The sequence below is a fragment of the Phoenix dactylifera genome, chromosome 1 (assembly GCF_051530095.1).
Source record: "Phoenix dactylifera cultivar Ajwa chromosome 1, Ajwa_hap1_PhDact_Kaust_v1.1, whole genome shotgun sequence".
NCBI lineage: Eukaryota > Viridiplantae > Streptophyta > Magnoliopsida > Arecales > Arecaceae > Phoenix > Phoenix dactylifera.
Window position 1 is genome coordinate 43,111,486 of NC_143190.1, and position 20,282 is coordinate 43,131,767.

The 20,282-nt window shown below is 40.2% G+C and overlaps 1 protein-coding gene across 1 annotated transcript; it reads left to right on the plus strand.

The window, feature by feature from the left end:
• Positions 1-14,587: 14,587 nt before the first annotated feature.
• On the plus strand, positions 14,588-20,043 carry LOC103698395 (S-linalool synthase-like). Its single transcript, XM_088702079.2, has 13 exons — positions 14,588-14,699; positions 14,811-15,128; positions 15,599-15,788; positions 15,897-16,117; positions 16,212-16,335; positions 17,266-17,381; positions 17,500-17,729; positions 17,942-18,057; positions 18,138-18,230; positions 18,438-18,653; positions 18,736-18,865; positions 18,966-19,208; positions 19,289-20,043. Exons 2-13 carry the CDS (start codon positions 14,828-14,830, stop codon positions 19,874-19,876), a joined length of 2,568 nt encoding a protein of 855 aa, XP_088558205.2. The 5' UTR covers positions 14,588-14,699; positions 14,811-14,827; the 3' UTR covers positions 19,877-20,043.
• The last annotated feature ends 239 nt before the right edge of the window (positions 20,044-20,282 follow it).

The following is a 20,282-nucleotide window of genomic DNA, read 5'->3' on the forward strand; positions in this document are numbered from 1 at the left end:
AAGGGCCGGCGCCCTAGGTAAGTGAATTCCTCTCCCCTCCAAGCCGTGGCCACCCTCTCCTCTTCTCTTGTTTCAGCCGCAAGCAAGGGAGATCAAAAGAAGGACTTGGCGGCCTTCTTCCTCCATCCTTCATTCATCCAACGCAAGGAAAAGATAAAGGCTGAAAAGCCTGGTGATATTCTTCCTTGGTTGCTTCTTCTTCTTCCTCCTCTCAAGCACATTCAAGAGTTGAAAGAAAGAGAGGAGATCAGCCATCAAAACATATCTCTGCAAGGGAGCTAGCACCCTGGGGAGATTAGAGTGATTGGATCGGTTTCTGCTTCGTGTGGATACCCGTAGAGGCCGGACACTTGAACGGCTTCAAGCGAACCTTCTTCCAAAACCACGAACTTCAGTTTGCGGTGATCATCTACCCGCACAAGGTGAAGATCTGATCTTCCTAAAAAGTTTTAAAAGTTTTAATCCTTATCTATCTACGAACGGTTCTTGAAACACGTTCATGCGATGAACGTCGATCCCGCTTATGCCGATTCCACTGCCATCTGATTTTGTTTTGAATTTTCTGCGGCATGGGCGGGTTCCCAACAGTGGTATCAGAGCCTAGGCTTCGTAGATTAAGGTAAGAATTAATTATCTAAAGGCATATTAGATCTGAAATTTGAAGGATTATGCGTGCTGAAAATTTCTGCATGCAGATTTTTTCTAGGGTGCTAATTTTTGCATGCTGATTTTTATGTGATAAAAAGATGATTCTAATTGCATTGTTAATGGAATTACAAAGTTTAGAATCATGATTAGCATGATCAGCAAACTATGTCATAACATAATCAATTAATTCTCAGATCTGAAAATTATAATTGTTGCATATGGTGATGATCATAGGATTCAAATCCTTTTGGTATTAAATGTAAAGACCTGCGATGTGATCTGCAATGTCATGTAATTTTTCAGATACTTGCATGCATCTTATTTAATGTTTTGAGAGGCATGCGTGCCTCCTAAAAGAGAGATGTAATTTATTATTATTTTTATTTTATGTCTGGTTGCATTTCTGTGATGTGATGTACGTCAACGATCAAGTCGAAGATGATGCATGAGATGAACAGGGGTCTAAGCGGTTGATGGCGATTGGATCAAGAGTTGGTCGAGGATCGAATCAAGGAGGCTTGGAACCAATTCAAGAATTGAAGACCAATTGATCGATTGACGTGCATGTGCTTGTAATACGACCTAATTAGAATCCATGATCATCACCCATTTAAAGTTTAGCTTTAATTATTGCTGCGATTATAACTGCTTGCAATGTGCCATTTGCATGTGATGTGAATGAGAGTCGGGTAGATAGGTTTACATGTGATGTAGCAAACCCAATTGAGACCTAAATTAAAACCTCATCAATCAAGTCGAGAGTGAACCAACATGAGCGAGTCATATTAGATTAATTGATCTAATTGGTGTCTAGGAAAGCATGAAAGGTGGTTACTTAATTAGGACCTTACTCTCTGAGTAAGGGGAGCCTCCCACCTGCTTACTTGGCCAATTGTTCGATTACCTCTTATGAAGAGCTCAAGTTACAAACACTAAGACCTGATTAACCAATATTAAGTCTATAGGTCTTCCACCGTAGTAGAGCTGCTAAGGTCTTTCTGATGTTAATTTGTCTCGGCTGGACATAGTGGTCAAGTTGCATCGGGGGGCTGGACCTCTCTATAGACATGAGATGTTGTAGGGTAAAGGTGGGGTTGGGCACCAATAACTGTTAGGTGAGGACCCAATGACGACTTTATTCCTACGGTTATACGGTGGGTCTGACTTAACTAAGAAATGGGACCAATAACTGTTAGGTGAGGTTTTCATGGCTTAGAGACCAAGTTGCACTGCAACATGCTTGAGAAACATTGTACAAGAGTTGTACATTCATCAATCTATGTGTCACCAATAACTGTTAGGTGAGGTGGCATGTAAATCGGTGGGACCGCAGTACCCACTAGAAATCCTAGTCGTGTGGGATTTCCGTTTTCCTACCAGGGGAGTGTGAGGAATTCGAGAAAATAGTGGGAGTTATATTTGTTCTAAAAGACCTTAGAACAGATTAGGATCAAGTACAAAAGTCTAACTAGAATCTTTACTCTCTGCAGATCATAATGTCAGCCTCAAATCCTTTGACCCGTATTCTTGAGACCAACCGATTGACCGATACCAATTACAGAGACTGGCTTAGGAATCTCAAAATTATTCTGAGTTGCGAGAAAATAGGCTATGTGCTCGACAATGACATCCCCGCATTACCAGCACGTCCGACCGCTGATCAGCGTACGACGCATGAGAAGTGGACAGACGATGACACTAGGGTCAAGTGCTATATCATGGCATCCATGTCCAATGAACTACAATGCCAGCATGAAAATATGAAGACTGCTAGGGACATACTGGCACACCTGCAAGAGTTGTATGGTGAGCAGAGTCGCACAACTCGTTTTGAAGTGTCCAAGAGGCTCTTCAAAGCAAAGATGCGAGAGGGGCAGTCCGCCATGATCCCGGTCTGACTATGATCAAGGACCTAAAGGAGCTTGAGAAGCTCGGTATGAACATGCACAAGGAATTGCAAGTTGATCTGATCCTTCAATCCCTTCCTAATTCATTTGGTCAGTTTATAGTAAACTACCATATGAATAAGATTGAATGCACTAAGACTGAACTGATAAATATGTTGGTAACTGTTGAGGGAGCCTTGAAAGGTTCAAGGGGCAATGTCCTTGCTGCTGAGTTGACTTCTGGTTATAAGAGAAAGTCTACTTGGAAGAAAAAGAAGCCTGCTAAGAAGCAGAAGCCAAAGAAGGAAGTTCAAAAGAAAAGGGCCAATGACAAAGGAAAATGTTTCCACTGCAATGTCGACGGCCACTGGAAGAGGAATTGTCCTTCATACCTCGAGAGCCTGAAGAACAAGAAAGGTGACATACTTTCAGAAGGTATAGACTTGCTCATAATTGAAACTAATCTAACAGTTTCTTCTACTTCTAGTTGGGTTATAGATTCTGGTTCTAGTGCTCATCTATGCACTACCATGCAGGGTTTAAAGGAAAGTAGAAGGCTGACGGAAGGTGCGGTAATCCTTCGGGTTGGCAACGGGGCAAAAGTTGCTGCTGTGGCTGTGGGCACCTACCATCTGCGACTACCATCTAGTTTTAGTTTATTACTTAGAGACTGCTATTATGTACCTGCTGCTAGCAGAAATTTGATTTCTGTTTCATGTCTAGCACAGAAAGGTCATGTTTTTACATTTGACAAAGACTGTTGTTCTATTTATTTCAGAAATAAAATAGTCGCACGTGATTTTATGATTGACAGTCTCTATCATTTGCATATGGATGTATCTATAAATGTGTCTGAGCAAGAAGTGAGTGCCAAAGGATCCAAAAGATCCAAGGATGAGATAAACCAAAAATATTTGTGGCACCTCAGGCTTGGCCATATTGGAGAGGACAGAATGAACAAAATGGATAAAAATGGGCTTCTCGGCTCATTGACTTCCGAGTCATATCCAGTTTGCGAGTCCTGTCTTCAAGAAAAAATGGCCAGATTGTCCTTTGTAGGACATGGGGAGAGGACCACTGAAATACTTACCCTGGTACATACAGATGTATGTGGCCCATTCGATGTGCTAGCCAGGGGACGTTATTCATACTTCATTACCTTTACCGATGATTATTCACGGTATGGGTATGTGTATCTTATGAGACACAAATCTGAATCTTTCGAAAAGTTCAAAGAGTTCAAAAATGAAGTAGAAAAACAAACTGGAAAACTCCTTAAGGCTCTTCGATCAGATCGAGGAGGAGAATACCTTAGTGGAGAATTCCGGAACTATCTCAAGGACAATGGCATAGTCTCACAATGGACTTTTCCGGGTATACCTCAACTCAACGGGGTGTCAGAGAGGAGAAATCAGACTCTATTGGATATAGTCTGGTCCATGATGAGCTTCACTGATCTACCGATGTTTCTTTGGGGAGATGCCTTACTTACCACAGTATATCTACTTAATAGAGTTTCCTCTAAATCCGTTCCTACCACACCGTATGAGATATGGCATGGTAAGAAACCAAGTCTTGGTCATCTCAAGATTTGGGAATCTCCGGCCCACGTCAAAAGATTACAGGCGGACAAACTAGAGGCTAGGACCATAAGTGCTCGTTTTATAGGATATCCTAAAGAGTCATTAGGATACAGTTTTTACGTCTCAGAGAAGCACAATGTGTTTGTGAGCCGTCATGTCATCTTCTTAGAAAACCAGTTTATCCTTGATAGAGGCAGTGGAGGAAAATTGAGCTTGAAGAGAAAGTCTCTGAAAAGCAACGAGTCATGGATCCTATCGAACCCATTAATACAGAGCCAGTACACGATGTCCCTCAACCACCTTGCAGATCAAGTAGGGTCTCCCATCCTCCCGATAGATACTTAGGTATACTAGAAGAGGATACTGAGGAAATGTTCCTAGTGGGAGATAGGGATCACATACAGGATCCCAAAACCTACAACGAGGCGATATCTGATATCGATTCCGAGAAATGGTTGGAAGCTATGAAGTCAGAATTAGACTCCATGCATTCCAACCAAGTCTGGACCTTAGTAGATCCACCAGAAGGTATTGTACCTATTGGATGCAAATGGATCTACAAAAGAAAAATGAGTTCGGATGGAAAGGTAGAGACCTCTAAGGCAAGGCTGGTAGCAAAAGGGTATAGTCAACGCGAAGGCATTGACTATCAGGAGACCTTTTCACCTGTAGCCATGCTGAAATCCATCCGAACATTGCTTGCCATTGCAGCATTTCATGATTATGAAATCTGGCAGATGGATGTGAAAACTGCTTTCCTAAATGAATATATTGAAGAAGATATCTATATGGAACAGCCTCTGGGTTTCACTTCCAGTGATGGAGATCACAAGGTCTGCAAGCTGCAAAGGTCCATTTATGGACTAAAGCAAGCATCTCGGAGTTGGAACACTCATTTCGATGACGCAATCAAAACGTTTGATTTCATCAAAAACGAAGAGGAACCGTGTGTTTACAAAAAGGTTAGTGGGAGCGCTGTTGTATTTCTCGTACTGTACGTGGACGACATCCTCCTGATAGGGAATGATATTTCCATGCTAACCTCAGTCAAGGTCTGGTTGTCAAAAGAGTTCTCCATGAAAGACTTTGGGGAAGCATCCTATATTTTGGGAATAAAAGTCTATAGAGATAGATCTAAAAGGATGCTTGGCCTATCACAGAAAATGTATATAGAGGAAGTGCTGAAAAGGTTCAGCATGGAAAACTCCAAAAGGGGTCTCTTACCTCTTAGGCATGGAATTCATCTCTCCAAGAAGATGTGTCCCAACACATCTGAAGAGATTCAACGCATGAGCAAGATTCCCTATGCATCAGCAATAGGGAGCCTCATGTATGCCATGCTATGTACACGACCTGATATAGCTCTTGCTGTGAGTGTCACAAGCAGATATCAGTCAAATCCAGGTGAAGAGCACTGGACAGCTGTAAAGAATATTCTTAAGTACTTGAGAAGAACTAAAGATTTATTCTTGGTCTTTGGAGGATCATCAGAGTTGAAGGTAGAAGGATACACAGATTCAGACTTCATGACTGATGTCGATGATAGGAAGTCAACATCTGGATATGTGTTCTTGTGCAATGGTGGTACGGTGAATTGGAAGAGTTCTAAACAACCGATCATTGTTGATTCTACTATGGAAGCTGAATACATCGCCGCCTCTGAAGTTGCTAAGGAAGGCTTCTGGTTCAAGAAATTCATTGCGGAATTGGATATAATGTCATCAGATGCCATAACACTCTACTGCGATAATAATGGCGCCATAGCTCCTGCTAAGGAGCCAAGGTCTCATCAGAAGTCCAAGCATATAGAGCGGCGCTTCCATCTCATACGCGACTATGTTGAGAAGAAGTATGTCGAAGTGCAGAGAGTAGACTCCGCGGACAACGTGGCAGACCCATTCACTAAACAGCTAAGTCAGCAAAAGACTGAAGCCCACCTTGAGAAGATGGGACTCAGATATATGACTGATTGGCTTTAGTGCAAGTGGGAGATTGTTAGATGTATGCCCTAGAAGCCAATTTTGGCTGACACATTATTAATTCTGGGACATAATTTGTATTTGACTTTATTATTATTGAATAAATAAAAGGCATCTTTTTCATTCATATTGTTTATGTGTCTATGAATCGTCCAAGAATTAATAAGATGATGATGCATATTCTTAAGAGTTAAGAATTTGAGCCATGCATCATTGGTGATTAATTTCTGAATGCTCCTGATCGATGGATCATCACGAGAGCGGTGATCGATCCGATGAGATCAGTGCACACATTACTTTCCTTATGGATGGACGAGACTCGAGTCCACGGTGTGGGGACACTGAAGTAATAGTGCAGGTGCTTATTAGAGAACAAAGGTACTGAGCGTGACCAATACAAGAAGTCACTTGGATGTCTATCCACTCGTCAGTGACTTGCTTGATGTTGCAGTAGTGTGACTGGTCCTTTGACCTGCGGTGCTTCGGCTACTCACAGTGAGGTTATTGTAGTTTGACTGCACACATACATGGTCTCTAGCCATATGGGTCCATGCAGTGTAGATTGGCTGCAGTAGGTTCACTGTAGGAGTAGGGTATGTACCTATAAGGAATCTATCGACCTTGATAGATAAGGAGAGATCCTATGTGATTTATAAGACTGAGTTCTTAAGACCTCGGCTGGGGCAGTATGCACAGTGAAGAAAGAGTTTTCCACTCTCGAACTTAAGTCGAATAAATCTTCACATACGACAGACGATGGGGTTTGACGAGTTCTCCATGACCTCCGCCCTGTAGGGATCCACGATAGTAGGACTGTATCACACGACGACTGCACCTAGAGGTTCATCATTCTATTTTGTTGGGTAGCCACTACATGCTGCTAGGTGTCACTGGTGGATGGTGGGACTCATAGGGATTGTCTCGATGATCGATAAACCCTAATGAGTTGAGTTGGAATCGTTCCAACCCATTGAAAGAAGTTTTCAATAATATTGTGATAGAGATCGCAATATATCTCACTATCAGTCAGAATAGAACCTATGGGGTCACACACCGATTCGATGGTTGGAAAGTGATTATGAATCACGAGTAATCAATTCGATTGATAAAAGGTTGAAAAAGCAAAGGAAATTGATTAATTAGACTTAAACACAAATCTTACTTCGAGTAGGATTCCTAGAGTCCTAATTGGATTAGGACTGGAAATCCTAATTGGAGTAGGACTAGGATTCCTACTTGGAGTAGGATTCCTACAATCCTAATTAGATTAGGAGTTTAGAATTAAATTTGAATTCCTACTTGGAGTAGAATTTCCAGAGTTCTAATCGGATTAGGACTTCGGATTCAAATTAAAGTCCTAATTGGATTAGGACTAAAATTAACTAAATCCTAATTGGATTAGGATTTCTTAAGTCCTAATTAATTATTAATCTAATGAATCAATATGACTCCTAATTAGGTTAGGATTGAAAGGTTCAATAGAGTCATGATGCATTGAGTCCTAATTGGATTAGGACATTGAATGGATCAAACCCAAAAATGGTTCACCCTTGGGCTAAGCCTAATTGGATTAGGGCTTGACCACATTAGGGCATCCCAATCCTTACTTAATAAGGATTAGGGTTTACTATGAAGAGGGGCGTATGCCCCTCCCCTTTCCATGTGGTGTGGGATGAAGAGAGGGGGCCGGCGCCCCCTCTTAGGAAATCTAGGGCTCCTAGATTGTAGTTGCCCTAGATGGCTATAAAAAGGGGGCAAGGGCCGGCGCCCTAGGTAAGTGAATTCCTCTCCCCTCCAAGCCGTGGCCACCCTCTCCTCTTCTCTTGTTTCAGCCGCAAGCAAGGGAGATCAAAAGAAGGACTTGGCGGCCTTCTTCCTCCATCCTTCATTCATCCAACGCAAGGAAAAGATAAAGGCTGAAAAGCCTGGTGATCTTCTTCCTTGGTTGCTTCTTCTTCTTCCTCATCTCAAGCACATTCAAGAGTTGAAAGAAAGAGAGGAGATCAGCCATCAAAACATATCTCTGCAAGGGAGCTAGCACCCCGGAGAGATTAGAGCGATTAGATCGGTTTCTGCTTCGTGTGGATACCCGTAGAGGCCGGACACTTGAACGGCTTCAAGCGAACCTTCTTCCAAAACCACGAACTTCAGTTTGCGGTGATCATCTACCCGCACAAGGTGAAGATCTGATCTTCCTAAAAAGTTTTAAAAGTTTTAATCCTTATCTATCTACGAACGGTTCTTGAAACACGTTCATGCGATGAACGTCGATCCTGCTTATGCCGATTCCGCTGCCATCTGATTTTGTTTTGAATTTTCTGCGGCATGGGCGGGTTTCCAACCGAAAAGAACTTTGGAGAAGACTACTACACATTCCTAAGAAGACTCTCCTACTTCTTTAGAGGATGTCTTGAAATCTCTAGATGCCCCCTTCTGAAAAGAAGCAATCGATAATGAAATGCAATCCATAATTCAAAACCACACTTGGAAATTGGCAGACCTACCCCCAGGAAGTAAACCCATAGGGTGTAAATGGATCTTTAAGGAGAAACTTAGGCCAGATGGAACTGTAGACAAATATAAGGCTAGGTTAGTAGCCAAAGGTTTTACTCAAAAATCTGAGATTGACTTTTTTGATGTTTATGCCTCTGTAGCTAGAATCACTACTATTAGGATCCTTGTTGCCTTTTCTTCCATTCATAAGCTGGTTATACATCAAATGGATGTTAAAACTGCTTTCTTGAATGGGAACCTAGATGAAGAGAGCTACATGGACCAACCCAAAAGTTTCATTGTCCCAAGTCAAGAGAAAAAGGTATATAGGTTGATTAGATCTCTTTATTGTTTAAAACAAGCCCCCAAACAATGGGACCTTAAATTTGATGAAATAATCCTAACTAATGGATTTAAAATTAATAACACAGATGAATGTGTATATTATAAAAAGAAGAATAATAAAATTATAATCTTATGTCTATATGTAGATGATATCCTAATTTTTGGAACATACTTAGAAATTATTAATGAAGTAAAATAATTTTTATCTCTAAAATTTGACATGAAAGATTTAGGAGAAGTAGACCTAATCCCTAATACTAAAATTATGAGGAATGAAGATGGAATAACTTTGTCCCAAAGCCACTATGTGGAGAAGATTCTTAAAAGTTTCACTACTCTGATTGTCATCCCGTATCTACTTCCTATAATCCATCTCTTCATCTAAAGAAGAACTTAGGTGATCCAGTCAATCAAAGCTTGTATGCCCAGATCATTGGTTCTTTAGAATTTCTTGCAAATTATACCAGATCTGATATTGCATACTCTGTGAACCGATTGAGTAGATATACTCACAATCCTAATAATGATCATTGGACTGCTCTAGAAAAAATTCTCAGGTACCTTAAGGATATCATATCTCTAGGATTACACTATTGTGGTTATCCTGCTGTTCTGGAAGGCTATAATGATGCCAATTGGATCAGTGATACAGTTGACACCAAATCCACCACTGGTTTTGTCTTCCTTTTAGGAGGTGCAGCTGTATCATGGAAGTCTACCAAACAAACTATAGTGGCTAGAAGCACCATGGAATCTGAAATGATTGCCCTAGATACCACTAGCTTTGAGGCCGAGTGGCTTAGAGATCTACTGATAGATTTGCCTCTTGAGACTTCATCATTACCTTCTATATCTATTCATTGTGACTGCAGATCTGCTATAGATAAATGCAATCAAAAAATGCAACTGTGAAAATGAATAGGCACTTGAAAGTGCGCCATAAATCATTGAGATACAAATTAAAGAATAACTTGATTGCACTAAATTTTGTAAGATTCGAAAGGAATCTAGCTGATCAGTTTACCAAAAGATTGTCTAGAACAGTGGTTCTAGAGTTATCGAGGGGGATAGGACTAAGCCCATAAGTAAAGTCACCACAGTGGTAACCCAACCTGAAAAGGTTTAATGGGTAGAAACAAGCTAGATAGGTGACTAATGAGGAGCACTATTTGTTTTTCCCATCCCTAGGACAATAGTGCTCATAAAAAGCAAGGGTTAGGTTGAGTTTTTACTCTTAATGAATCCGAGACCTATGAGGCAAGGTACCTACTTGCTCGTACCCCATTTAGGATTCACCTGTATGCGTGTAGTCGTGAGGCCGCGACTATGGAAAGTTGGTTGTTCCCTAATAACACACATGAAGAGATACCTGCGCATGGCCGTAAAGTACAAACTCGCTTCAAACATATTCACGCTATATTATGTGTGCTATTGATTAAATCTGAGCCATGGACCAAGGTTCAAGGCATAGTCCACCTTGGCTCCACAGAGGTAATCAATTGTCACTAAGTGAAGGTTCAAATTGAAAGGTACCTACACCTATTACATAATATAAGATACTCAACATTTTATTTTAATTTTATTTTGATTTTAAATTTTTTAAATATTTAATTTATGTGGAGGATTGTTGAATTAAATCAAATATTTTAAAATTATTAAAACCAAATTGGTCAACGGCCAAGTGGCAAGCATCCGCCCACAAGCAAAGGAGCAAACATGGAAAAATTTTTAAATAAAGTAGGTCATGACAAGTGTCATGCATCTAGCGTAAGAGCAAGCATGGAAAGGCCCCTCGAAGAAGGAAGAAAACATGAACGGCCAAGATGCAATAAGCCGAAGGATCAAAGAAGCACAAGAAGATACGTCATCAATCTGCAGGAGGGGAATCTGCTTCTTTTGACGTGCCTGAGCCTATATAAAGGACTCTAGGGATTATTTCAAACTACAAACAAAATTTTCTCTTCTCCCTATTTCAAGAGTCTAGATAAAAAGGACTTTAGGGATCATTGGGGAGAAAAAAAATAAAGAAAATTTTTCTTCTCCTCATAATTTTTCTAAGTTTCTTTTGAGCTATCTGCAAGCGTGAACGTGCTCTTCTTTCTTTTCTGGAGGTGCACTGACGGGAAAAACGTAGTTCTGTATTGGGTCATCGTATCTCTAGAAGATCTGTGCCAGCAGACCCGTGCGTGTGGGGCATAAACTTTCCTGGGACAACGCATCAGCGTGCTTCGATCCATAGGCCATCATTTCTCTCTTTTTTCATTTTATTATTATATTGTCAAGTTAATTATTTGCTAGTTTATTCTTCTCATTTACTATTTTTGAATATTAGAAATATTTAATTTATCAATTATATTTGTGCATCTAGGCTAACAAAAACATAGGGTGAGTTAGTGACACCAAGCTGTTGGACCAAATTTGGCCTTCTGAATGCTTCATAGAGAACTAAAATGTGAGGTGCACACTTTCCAATTTAACAGAAAATTGAAGAGAAGTGCAGCAGTGTAGCTAACATCAGTCCTATCTGCATTCACATTACATGGAGCCACTCTCCAATTTTGGCATGATGTGTTACTGGATTCAGTTTGGTTTCAGCTTTCTGACAATTTTTTTTTAGGTCGAGAGGAATTTTGTTTATCTAAATATTCTATTTTTCACCAATCATATGAGGCGTATCCACATCCGCTTAAGTTGTACGTGCCTATTGCATAACGATTAAGTGATGCGGCACATTGAAAAGAATCAGGATAAGTGATCTTCATGTCACGATCAGATACACAAATGCATGGACACATAAGAGGGAATCTAAGGTTTGCTAAGCCACAGCTTCAAAGGGGTTAATGTGGCAAATCTCCATTCGGCTCAACTCTTTGCTCTCCTCCTTGGCTTGTAAACCTCTTTAGTACCCTCCCTTACACATCCCATTCTCCATCCCCATCCGCCCTTTCTTTTCTTTCTCTCTTATCTCTCCAGCTGTCATTTCTTTCTTTTTCTCTCCCATTCATGATGAGCCTCCTTTTCTTCATTGCTTTTTGCGTGGCATACCTGGCATACTGTTTCTTAGACATCTTGTACCGCTGGTCCTCTTTAGCCACACATGGAAGTTTCTTTCGCCAATGAGGCATTGACATCTCATTACATTAGCTCAATGACCATTCCCCGCATGAATTATGCATGCCAAATCCGTCACGCCACATCAACATCAAAAAAAACTTTTCATATTAGTGGTCGATGGAGCATAACGTTGCTCTTTCAACAAATTTACATGATTTATCAAAAATTGAAAAAAAAAAAACAAAATGGCAAGAAGGGCCTCCCCCTCCCGCCAATACAATGGTCTGTTACAATATTTAGTATGTTACAATGACCTCCACAATTTTCAAACTATGACAATAATTGTAATTTTAATTGCAAATATAAAATCACATGGCACATAATGACTGCTAAAATCATAAAGTTTTTGTAAAGGGTGATTTGTGATGAAATAACACAGCTATCAAATCGCTGACGTACAGCAGGATGTTGTGTTGATTTCTAGATCATTCTGTCATCTTGCCATCTGTAGCACAACGAAGCTGCAGTGTAAAACTATTTTCCGGTGTTCGAATCTCTTGGATCGTTACTCTTTCACAAATCGCGGCCTGGCAGCCGGTACGGAGCAAATGAGAATTTTTTCCTTTTGGCGAACCGGATATATATATTACACCATGTATAGATACATCTACAGGAATCAGGATATAAATTATTTAAAAATTCGGGAGGGTCATGTAGTTTTATAATAAACTTTTAGAGTAAATAAAGCTCATTGATTCTGAAATTACATTTCGGAATAAATATTTAATAATGAGCAAAGTAGGCTTTTACCATTCTGTCTATTTCTCGGTACAATTCTAGATTCTATCAAATCTGCGAAAATTGGAGGTTTCCGTGCGTGCAAATCATGATGCAGGCGGATGGCATATATCGTAATTCTCATGACGTAGGCACTTGGAGTGGTTAGCAATTGATGTGCGTTGTCTCAGCTCTTGCACCTCAATTCCCTTTGGGCCCATGGTGAGGTGCAGCGATACATCCTGGTAGGTATGGATGTCTATCTATCATCAGCCCGAACAAGTCGGCCAGGCCGAGGACCCTGAGGCACTAATAGTGAAATAATTTACTCTGCAGTAGGTGAGCGCCGAAAATGATAGGGATAAGTAAACTTTTAGACATCATGTAACAGTTTGTTAGCATAATTATATGTTGTCACTATTATTTTTTATATTAGCATAATATTGTTAGAATAATTTTTGAAATCACGTAACAATTTATATCCGCGAGTATTTTTTTATTAATATAATCCTATATTAGCTTATATTTTTTTGTATAAAGTCCATATACAAGTATATAATTCTTGAGATGTATTAAATATACTGAAATATCAAAATAAAATCACTTTTTTTTTACTTATTTTTTTTCTTTTATAAATATTTCGATAGAATCTATATTTCAATACCTAAAAGGAAGGTATACTATTATCTTCAATCTTAAGATAACTTGAAACATGCTGAATAGGGGTAAGAGAAACAGAAGAAAGCCAATAATCAGAAAGAATAAAGATATTTGGAGCAAGCCCAATATTTGGAGCAAGCCCAGCACGGAACCACCCAAACCCCGCCGAGCTAGCCGACCTCAGTGAGAGACCGAGCCGACCTCGACCGAAGAAGGTGAACTCGGCCAGAAATCGAGGCGACCTCCGCTAGAGACCGAGCTGACCTCGGCCGAATACCGAGGTCAACTCACCAAGCATACATCACGGCCTCCAAGTTTGTTTGACCTCGGCCCGAGGCCGAGCCGACCTCAGCCTTGTCAACCTCAGTCCCGCCTTCTCCAAATCCTCATCGAAGATCCCGCGGATCCTCAGGACAAGACTGGAGAAATATCTCCTAAATCCTCATCAAAGACCTCGCGGATCCTCGGGACAAGACTAGAATGATGTTTTCTGGATCCTCCGCCAGCGGGATCAGTCTCTGTGTTCGCACCGCCTCCAGCTAATGGCCAGCTGATCACAGCTCAGCCCAAAGGCTGCAGGTAACAACCAAAACCCTCACTCTATAAGAAAGGGGGTAGGAAAAGGCCCACGGTAAGCAAGTAAAAGACAAGAGAGGCTATAAGAAAGCTATTCGAAACCCCTCCAAAAACTAAACTAACTTAGCCATCAAAGGCCTTCGCAGGGATCTCCGGCCAAGGCTTCGTGCAGGTACACCGGAGCGCAGGGGGTGGCACTCTTTTTCTCCCCCCAGCCCTCTTCTCGGCTTCCTCCAGCGTGTTCACCCTCAAGCCAAATTTCAACCACAACACATACATTATTATGCAAAACTAAACAAAGCAAGAGATAAAGGAAACATAGGATAGGCAAAACCTAAAACCATGTGTTATTGCCCCCGAGCCGAGGCCTGATCCGTAGGGAGATAGGACTAGTCCAACCAAATGTGCTCATGCTCTTCGTTTAACCAGTACTGACTGGCCTTCGTTCTCATGGTCTAGTCATTGTCTTTTTTTTTTTTTTGCTAGGAGTCATTGTCTTTTTCGTCATCTCGTGGGCAACGTTTCAGATGTTATTAGGTGGTGGTCCCCATTTCCCACATGCCATCAAAAACTACCAAGCATTGTCGTTGGGCGCTCAAACATGAACAACATGTTTCATTAAAAGAAAAAGCTAGGGTTCGCTGGCTGCGTGAGGCCCCGAGGCATGGGAGCGGGCCAGTGGGCTGCGTGAGTCACAGGTACCGCCTCCCATCACACTATAAATACATGCTAAGAGACTTCCAGCCTAAGTTGAGACATCCAGATTTATCTACTCTTAGTTTTCTTCTTCTTTTTCCTCCTCTTACCAGTTGTGTTTGAGTAAGATATGGAGGAGTCATTGAAGTGCCTCATCGAGAGGGTTAAGGAAGAGGTTTTCTCTCCCTCGGCTGACATGTACTCCTTTCTACCATCGTCTGCCTACGAGACTGCATGGGTAGCCATGATACCCAATCCTGAACGATGCCGTCGTCCAATGTTCCCAAACTGTTTGGTTTGGATGCTCCGCACCCAAAACGATGGAGGGTTATGGGGAGAGCTCGATCTCACCATAGACTGCCTCACTGCGACTCTGGCCTGTATTATTGCGCTCAAGATTTGGAACGTTGGCTACATAAATATAGAGAAAGGTATAATTAAGCCGTTTTTCTTGTTATTACTCTTCAAAATTTCTTTAGTTCTCGATCTCCAGTGGCTGTACGTAGTTACAATAACTGCGTGCACATATATGTAAGTGTGTGCAGGGTTAATATAACTGTATGCAGAAACAATATAACCATCTACAAGAGCCAATAAAAGTGTGTGAAATTCACGTGCACGCGGAAATCTCATATAAAAATATATATGCAGGACTAAAATAAAATTCTAATAGTCAAATGATTGTGTATTAAAGGCCAATAAAAAAAGGACAGAGTGTTATTTAAGTTTCTTCCTAAATTAAGATTTCAAATTAGAACATTTATTGCTCCATGACGACTTTAGAACAGTTCTTTGATGTGACCATAGAAATGCATTTCATTTATTTCTGAGCTGTGTACATCTTGAGCTAGGGCCTTGACATTTGTCTTCCAACTTTTTCAAATTTCTTTTCAAAAAACAGGATTGAAATTTCTTCATGCAAACACGGAGAAGGTGCTTATGAAACACCATGGTGGCATCCCCCGATGGTTTGCCATTATATTCCCGGGCATGCTTGAGCTGGCGAAGGCCAAAGGCTTGGAGGTCTTTCCTCAGGGCTACACAGGAGTCGTGGAAGATATCTTCAACGAAAGGGAGAAAATTTTCAAAATGTAAATCTTTCCGGCAACATTTTCTTTTTTTATTTACAAAGCTTCCTTCAAATTTACCTGCTCAAACGGGTATTCTTCATTCCTAATACCTGCCTACTTTATCTGCAGGGAAGAAACATCCTGTGGGGGTCACCATCTTCCACTTTCACTGTACCTCGAGGCCTTGCCAGCAATCTACCGAGGGAAGCATGAAGATATTCTTAAGCATAAGAGAGAAGATGGGTCCTTGTTTCATTCCCCGTCTGCAACTGCTTGTGCTTTCATGATCACTGGAGATGGAGATTGCAAGGAGTATTTGGAAGCCATGGTCCAAAGATGCGGACATGGAGGTGAGTTTTAAAGCAGCAATAGATTCGAAAGATGATATTTGCTTTGTTTCTACACGGAAGAGGGTGACTCTGTACAATTTGGCATGTGACACAGTTCCTCCCGCATACCCTGTGGACCAAGACCTCATAAAGCTGTGTATGATGGACCATTTGATGCGACTAGGATGTGGTGAACATTTCACCAAGGAAATAGGAGATGCGATGGATCACATTTATTGGTAAGATTATAATTTTAGCCTCTCTTTCTGCCTAATTGAAGATTTTTTAATTTTTAGGTCACCTTATATCAACTTTACTTCTTTTTTTTTTGAATTTCATCAACTTATCACAACCAAGGCTTGTTTATAGTTTTTATACTATTTTCCTCAAATGCTATATTATATTTTGAGGACCCTCATGCACAAAATTTTTCCTTGATGATTGACACTAACGATCACCAAGTATTGCTATTAAAATATAATAGGATATCCACAACGTGGGAGATTGTTATAGTTTGAGGAGGGGCGTCATGACGCTCATTTGCCCGACTCGATGCACATGAAGTCTTGGAATACTGCGATCTGTGATTTGATTAAAATTTGTATTTTACAGATCGGATTGAGAAACTATTATCCCAATCAGATTGAATGGGATGCCTATTTCGAATTCTGTGCCCGGGTGGTATCAACACACTATTGATTCAACCTCTTCGGGCATTAACATTGTCACCTCCTTTATTTGAAAAAATGGTGTTAAATGATTGAATACTGGTCCCTTCAGTTGTACCATTACAAGGAGGGTTTCAAACTTGTATTTTAGTAATTCTATGGTGCAGTAAAAGGGTCTTTTTGTAAACATTCGAATACCCTTCTGCTTTGGGATTTTATGTTAGAAGGGTTCGGTTGTATACAGTGAAACCTTGACGACTTCAGATGGAGCTTGGATCTCCCTCTTAGCCTTTCCTTAGCCTTAGGCACCAAGGGAGCTCTCCCAACCTTAAAAATTATGGGAGTCAATACAATGGTAACGACCCCTGGCGTCCAATCATTAGAACAGAAAATTACTTGCTAGTCTTATAGGGCCACTCATGTCTTAGTCATAAGTTCCTCTATTTTAATATATTCGAGTGGCTCCTTGTAATAAGCTCCTTGTCCTGGGTTGTTTTGTAGGAATTGGGTAACGGAGGAGCTGCAACCGTCTAACGTGCACAATCTGCCGCTCCAAATATTCAAAGATTTTTTAACCTTTCAACTCCTAAGAAGGCACGGCCATCGAATATCCCCAGGTAAGGATTCTACATATGTATCTATATAATATATATGCATACACAGACATCTAGATAAATATACACATCATTGCTCTTCCACGGAAAAGAAAATGATTGATTGCTTTTGATGTCATAGAGAGATGTTGTTGGTTTATGCGTGACCCGCAAACGCTCCTGCACATAGAAGAGAACTATCAAAACTTCTTGGGAGCTATGTATGCTGTCTACATAGCCACACATTTGATGTTTCTAGAGGAACCAGAATTCGAAAATGCCAAAACTTTCTCCAAGAAAATATTGCAAAAGGGATTGCCAGGCAAAGATGTGAAAGACCATCCTTCAGCTCTTTCTGATCTCCAGAAGGAGGTAACTGAACACCAATTTCTTTTTTGTAAGTTATCTGAATAGTTATATGGTCCCTAGATGTTAAAATATATGGTTGGCTGACAATCTAATCCATGTAAATCGTTGAAGTAAATATTTGCCATCTTGGCATCATGTGATTCATGTCGTATGTTTGTGGTTTCAACAACTAGTACTTCAATTTGGTGATTTTTATTGTTTAAATGCCAAATCAGATTGAGCACGAGTTGAAGCATCTGTGGTTAGCACGGATGGATCATCTGGAGCATCGGACATACATAGAAAGAACTAAAGGCTACAATATTTGGATTGGAAAGTCCTCCTCTTGCAGGTATGACGCACACCGACTAAGTACTAGGGACATATAAATACTATGGTTGGTGACATCAAATGCTTTATTTAAAACTGCAGGCTAACATGCTCGGACGACATTATCCAGCTTGCCATAAAAAATTTCATGACTCGCCAATCAGTCTATAGGACTGAACTCGAGGAGCTAAAGAGGTAGTTCTCAAGATAAAAGCAAATTATATGGCTTTCCTCCTTTCTAAGTGAAGTAATAAATGCACTTTTCTTTTCCTTTCCTCTTTCTTTTTAGAAGAAAAGTAATGTGTGCTACTTGATAGAATGCTATGGCATTTTTTTTCCTCTTTCACTTTGTTTATTTATTTAATTGATTCTTTATTGTATAATATCAATACATCACACTAGGTGGTCCAAAGATACGGGCCTTGCCAACATGGGCTTCGGACGAGAGAACACATCATATTGTTACTTCGTTGCTGCTACTCCCATTTCCCTTCTCTTAGACTCGGAGGTGCGGAAAATTATGGCTAAAAGTGCAACCTTAGTTACAGTTGCAGATGATTTTTTTGATGAGCACGGTTCATTAGATGAATTACAATGCCTCACCGAAGCAGTACAAAGGTACTAATTAATTACTGCATGAAGGTTGAAGAATTTGCACATTGTTATTTTTTAATATTCCTAATTAATTGAATGGTTATAGGTGGGAAGGAGAAGGCTTATCTGGGCATAGTAAAGTTATTTTTGAGACTCTTGATGACCTTGTATGTGATATTGCATTGAAGATTTTCAACCAACAAGGTCATGATATGAAAACACTTCTTCAAGATTTCGTAAGTTTCTCATGTCCATCATTTAAAAATCGATGTGCATGCTTTCATGTTAGTAACTGTAGTTTGAGCAAGTTCAAATCTATTGTCATATATGAAAAAGTGGCGAGAAGCATTCAATGTGTGGTTGACGGAATCTGAGTGGAGTAGAATCAAACATGCACCATCAATTGATGAATACCTTCGAGTAGGCACGCTCTCTATAGCTATACAAGCAATGTATCTCCCCGCATGTTATCTTGCAAGTCCAAAGCACCCACAGAGCTCTCCAGAAACCCATTATAGCAAAATTACCACATTGTTAATGCTCTCAGCTCGCCTACTGAATGACATTCAAAGCTATGAGGTATACTATTCCATCACCATAATTTCCATATCTATTTGTCTTATTATTGTTGTTTTCAAACTGATTCAAAATCATTTCAGAAAGAGATGAAAGATGGAAAACTGAACATGGTGCCATTGTACTTGAAAGAGAATCCACAGGCAAATATTGAAGATGCAATTGCATATATACAGAACAAACTAGAAAGGCACAAGAAGCAGCTGCTTGAAATTACTATGGTTGATATCAATACTGAAGTACCGAAAGAATGGAAACAAATCCATTTATGTGCTTTAAAGGGGTTTCAGATGCTTTTTAACACTTTTAATGCATTTGACTCACCTACTGCGCTACTTCAGGACATTACCATGGCCTTCTATGAACCATTAGTTATGGACTCTCAGAGAATCCTTCTCCCAACATTTGTGCTTAATGCTCATGAGTCAATTAAGGAGACTACAGGACGATCAATGGAGGAAAGTTCTAAGAAAGAATCGTCAGTGAAGGCTCAAGGTCAGCTTCAAGGAGTGAATGGTAAAATAGTTTATAATCCAAGAGCAATAACTTCCAAAATCAAGCAGTCACTTTATTATGTGAGGCCCAAAAGTTTTATTACATTACGGTGCCCATCTTCCTATATGTTTTTAGCTGTGCCTCCCATTTCTCCAAGTCCTTTGTTGAAGATGTAGGCGGCAGCATTCAGGTGTGCATGTTAAAGAAATATTTATTTCTATACTGCTATATCTTCTGTGTTGTGATATTTTTACCAAAAGAGTGCATAGTATAGTCTTTTATGCACAATGTATTGATGATAATAAAGGAAATGTAAGTGCAATAAGAATTTATGGTTGTTTTATCCGTGCCCTTAATCATGTTTATACATACACAAATTATACTTGTATATTTGGGTTCTTTGGCCTTCCCTAAGTATCCATGATCTTTCAGAGGGCCCAAGCATTTTGGTACATTTGTACAATCTTGAGACCTTACTCAAAAAAGCTACCCAAAAGTTATTTAGATTTTTGACTTTCTATAAATACCCAAGTTCTTCTTGCACATAACTCAAAATGCACAGCCACATGGCTCCTCATATAT

Bases quoted from the DNA above. Each gene is read 5' to 3' on its own strand.
- LOC103698395 (XM_088702079.2), top strand. From the start codon at position 14,828: ATGGAGGAGTCATTGAAGTGCCTCATCGAGAGGGTTAAGGAAGAGGTT. The intron at 16,118-16,211 runs GTGAGTTTTAAA...CATGTGACACAG, and splicing joins CCAAAGATGCGGACATGGAG to TTCCTCCCGCATACCCTGTG. The intron at 18,866-18,965 runs GTAAGTTTCTCA...TATATGAAAAAG, and splicing joins AAACACTTCTTCAAGATTTC to TGGCGAGAAGCATTCAATGT.